Genomic DNA, 4672 nt, shown 5'->3' with positions numbered 1-4672 from the left:
TGTTTCTTTTAATGTTTTATGTAAAGCACTTTGAATTGTCTCTGTACATGAAATGTGCTATACAAATAAACTTGCCTTGCCTTGCCTCCGTTTCTTTTCATCCCGGTTAAATATTTCTCCATCCCAATTCTTGAGGTTTAATTAAATATTTCCTCTCTCTGTGTGGATATCACGGTCACTGACGATCCTCCAATCAACTGTTTAGTAACTAACATAAATATCATGATCCCGGGTTTGTACCGCGCCCCCTCCTGCCATCACATCGCGCCCCCCACCATTTAAGAAACACTGCTGTAACCTAATGCATCATGGGACATGTAGTGCATAAACTCACGCAGGTGAGGGCATACTCAGGTCTCTGAGCTTCATTCTGTTGTTCACTTTTTAAACTGTCTGACATCGGATCCTGCTGGAAGCTACACCGCTAAACACGAGCTTTAGCTGTTATTTTTGTTGGAACTGAGAGACTTTATGAGCCGAATCAGAACAAGGAACTGAGGACGTTAGCCTCTTGTGATTGGTCAGATTGATGACATGTGATCAAGCCTCCAACAATGACTGGCGGAGACAGTTGAAGGGGGCGGGACTTTTCTGAAAACAGAGCTTGCGGCTAGTTTTGAGGCCAGATTGTGGTGACGTCATTCTGATTAAAGAATCATTTATAGAATCAAAGAAAAATTTTTTTTACCATCTTGCATATTCCAAACTATCCAGTGTTAAATCAGGGCTGTTTGGATGAACACAAAGCTGATATACCATAGTGATGGTAAATGTTTTAGATATGTGAAAATGGGTAATTTCCCACGGCACACCAGACCATCTCTCACGGCACACTATGTGCCGCGGCACACTGGTTGAAAAACACTGGTCTAGTCATTATTTAATATCTTGACCATTTTTTAAAGAAATTGATTTTGTTAACAACACAAATGATTTTTCAGAGGACCACAGAAGAGTAAAGATTAAAACTAGTGAAGAACAATACAATAATTAGTTTAAGGTTTTTTTACGTATTGCATATAAAAACATGCTTGTATAGAAATATGTGCAACATTTTTGCATAATTATGTGTAATCTTACAGATCAGTGTGTTGTAGTTGTGATTCACAATGAAATGGAGCACCGAATGAGTGTTTGTGTTGCTGAGGTCAGTGTGAGCAGATAATAGAAACTCCCAGCACACCTGAATGCAGCAATAGCGAGTTCTTAATGCAAGCGCATAAGTGCGGAAATTCCACGCAGCCCCTGAACGCACCTCGTGCAGCGGCTTTTCCATCCATCCATCTTCTTGACCGCTTCCTTCCTTTCGGGGCCGCGGGGGTGCGGGAGCCTATCCCGGCTGCCGATGGGTGAAGGCGGGGTACACCTTGGACAGGTCGCCAGTCTGTCACAGGGCCTCAATCACACATACATGCACTCTCACATTCACACCTAGGGACAATTTAGAGTCACCAATTAACCTATGAAGCATGTTTTTGGACGGTGGGAGGAAGCCGGAGTCCCCGGTGAAAACCCACGCATGCACGGGGAGAACATGCAAACTCCACACAGAAAGGTCCCAGCCGGGAGTCGAACCGGGGCCTTCTTGCTGTGAGGCGAGAGCGCTAACCACTGCGCCACCGTGCAGCCCTACTGCACCTTTTGTGACGATTAAATCCATTAAATCAGCGCAATAAAGTCAGGATTAAATGTTTTGAATGAACTCTGGGATGTTTGTGGTGACCAACAGTGGAGGAGAAGCAGACTCCATCCTGGTTGTGTTTGAGCCTCAGAGATGAAGAACAGAGACTCACCTGTCAAAGTCAAAGAACTTTTCTGACCGCCAAAATAAAGTTTTACCTACGTTTGGCAGTTGTTAAATGAACTCCTGCTGCTCTGCAGAAGCTATGTCCTAGAAAACGACAAGTTTTTAGATTTTTCCTAAAACAGCCGAATCATAATGAAAAGACAACTTTAAAACGCTTTGAAAACAGATGAAATATAGTTGGAGTGGGACTTTAAAATGCTTTACAGAGCTGGAACTTCAACTAAAAAAAAACTTTTAAACGTTTTGTGATCAATATATAGCCGCTCATGACAGCGCTGCGGCACGAAGCGGCTTTTTCCTGCAGCAGTGTCCCACAATAATCTTGATTACACCAGTGCTTCTCCATTCTTTTCTCTTACGCCCCCCGATGAAGAACTTACCCTTTCACACCCCCTATAACTTTCTGCTTCAAACATCATCGTATCATTAGTCAGTTTGCTCAAGTTAAACATATGTCCCTTTTAAAGATTGTACCGTTATCATCATAAAATAATATTTTGGAGGATTTCATCTGGTTTCTTCAGTCAGTAATGATCTGCTCTGTAAAAGTCAAATGTTCCAGATTTTTCTGGTTTTCTATTGATCTCATTTTCTTTACGTTTGTGTTGATGTCGTCTCTTGGTCTCTCCCTATTGGCTCTTGCTCTGCTGCACGTGTAAAACCCAATTGGTCGCATTCTAGAGCTCTGATTTAACTACAAACCTGAAAATGTTCCACAGTTTTCTGTCCTCAAAGTTCTTCACCATTTTATGTTCTAAGCATTACATATTGGTAGAGAGGCCGTATGAAAAAAGTTGATTTTTTCTGCAGCAGAATCAGTGGATTCACGTTGATTCCATCCGCCCTTCACAGCTGTGCAGAGCAGCATATCAGTGTGAGGCTGCATTTTTACTCTTCAGAATAAGATGACGTGACGTTCATGGAGTCAAATGTTAAAGAGTTACCAGAACCAAAAGAATGGAAACACTGGAGCTAAAGCTCCGGTGTTGAGGCTGATCTGCTTTTTCAGTACTTATGAATGAATGAATGAATGAATGAATGAATGAATGAATGAGTCGTGAGTATCTGAGCACCCTCTAGTGAACATATCTATAGAGTGGAGCTGAAGCTCAGAGTCACACTGACCTTCTGACATGTGAGAGCTGGCCACACTTTGGACATGACTTCTGTCTCTTCTCTTCCTCTGATCTCTGTTCTGTGGCTCTGTCTCTTCATCTGGAGTTGATGTTGATTCTTCATGTTGGTTTCCTTCTTCATCCTGACTATCAGTTCCATTAAAGCTCTGCTGATTGTTTCCATCTGCTTCACTGTCAACATGTTCCTCCAAAGTAGGAATCTCCATCAAGGTTTCAGTCTCCTGCTTCAGATCAAGCTGTTCTTCATCCTGACTAATGAAGAACTCCTTTTGTTCCTCTTTATTCTGTGGAGGTTCTTTTTCCTCTTTAATCTGAGGCGGTTCTGGTTCTTCTTGTTCCTCTTTAACCTGAGGAGGTTCTGGTTCTTCCTGTTCCTGTCTTAAATTCCTTTGCTGGTTGCAAAGATTGTCCTCTTCACTCATATAATTCCGAGAGATGACTGCAAGGACAAAAAAACAAAAAAGAAGACCTTTTATTATTTTAAATACTACTTTTGGGTTGTTTATAGTGAAGAATGAACATTATAATACACTTTTAAATTTGATTTTACACGGCCCTTAAAATAGGGAAAAATGTTTTTCACAATATTTAAATGTTAGTAGTAAAAAGATTATTGTCTTTTCTTCGAGAGTTATACACTGTGGGTTTCACTTACTTTCAAAAATAAAATTCTCTCCTGTATGAGTTCTTGTGTGTTTTTTGAGACTAGATTTAATACTAAAACTTCTGTCACATTTTTTACACGAAAAAAGGGTTTTCTATCCTCGATGAGTTCTCATGTGTCTTTTGAGATGATGTTTTCGACTAAAACTTCTGTCACATTCTTCACATGAAAAAGGCTTTTCTCCTGTATGAGTTCTCAGTGTGATTTGAGATTAGATTTAGTACTAAAACTTCTGTCACATTCTTTACACGAGAAAGGCTTCTCTCCTGTATGAGTTCTCATGTGTGTTTTGAGAATATATTTATTGCTAAAACTTCTGTCACATTCTTTACAGACAGAAGGTCGTTCATCAGACTTAGTTCTCGTGTAGACGGACACGTCGTGTGGATTTCTTGTTCTTTTTCCAGACCCTGCAGAGGAAAGTCTCATTTCTTATGTGGATTTTTTGTGTTTCTTAACAGAAGTTTTCATCTTCAACTTTCTTCTGACATAAGAGTCACACAGACCTTCTGACATGTGAGAGCTGGCCACACTTTGGACATGACTTCTGTCTCTTCTCTTCCTCTGATCTCTGTTCTGTGGCTCTGTCTCTTCATCTGGAGTTGATGTTGATTCTTCATGTTGGTTTCCTTCTTCATCCTGACTATCAGTTCCATTAAAGCTCTGCTGATTGTTTCCATCTGCTTCACTGTCAACATGTTCCTCCAAAGTAGGAATCTCCATCAAGGTTTCAGTCTCCTGCTTCAGATCAAGCTGCTCTTCATCCTGACTGATGCAGAGTTCTACTGGTTCCTCTTTCACCGGGGAAGGTTCTGGATCCTGCAGTTCCTCTGGAGTCTGTGGAGGTTCTGGATTCTCCTGGTCCACTCTGAAGTTCCTCTGCTGGTTGCAGAGATCCTCTTCAGTCGACCAATGCTGGGGGAGGACTGCAGGGACACAAACACAAGAAGGGGGGGCTTTTAGACGCTGACAGGACTTTAGTGGATTGTGGTGTATGATATATACACTAAACTTCATGGTGAATGAAAACAGCAGCAGTTCAGAGTAGAACTGGACAATATGGAA

The 4672-nt window shown here is 41.3% G+C and overlaps 1 protein-coding gene across 4 annotated transcripts in view; it reads right to left on the bottom strand.

Moving 5' to 3' along the window:
- Positions 1–4672, bottom strand: part of LOC112141883 (gastrula zinc finger protein XlCGF57.1-like) — a 33923-nt gene that overhangs the window by 12964 nt on the left and 16287 nt on the right. The window contains exon 1 of one of the 4 annotated variants that reach the window (XM_024265081.2): positions 4114–4166. The exons of 2 other annotated variants lie outside the window; for them this stretch is intronic. In XM_024265081.2, the coding sequence (XP_024120849.1) occupies positions 4114–4123 (10 nt within the window). In that variant the 5' untranslated portion in view covers positions 4124–4166. Of the gene's footprint in view, positions 1–1255; positions 1451–4113; positions 4167–4672 lie in introns of those variants that run through there. One more of the 4 variants, XM_024265080.2, reaches the window with a different exon arrangement.

The sequence above is a fragment of the Oryzias melastigma genome, unplaced genomic scaffold (genome assembly GCF_002922805.2).
Source record: "Oryzias melastigma strain HK-1 unplaced genomic scaffold, ASM292280v2 sc00387, whole genome shotgun sequence".
In the NCBI taxonomy this organism is placed as follows: domain Eukaryota; kingdom Metazoa; phylum Chordata; class Actinopteri; order Beloniformes; family Adrianichthyidae; genus Oryzias; species Oryzias melastigma.
The sequence above is the reverse complement of the archived record's forward strand: the minus strand, read 5'-3'. Positions and strand labels throughout refer to the sequence as shown.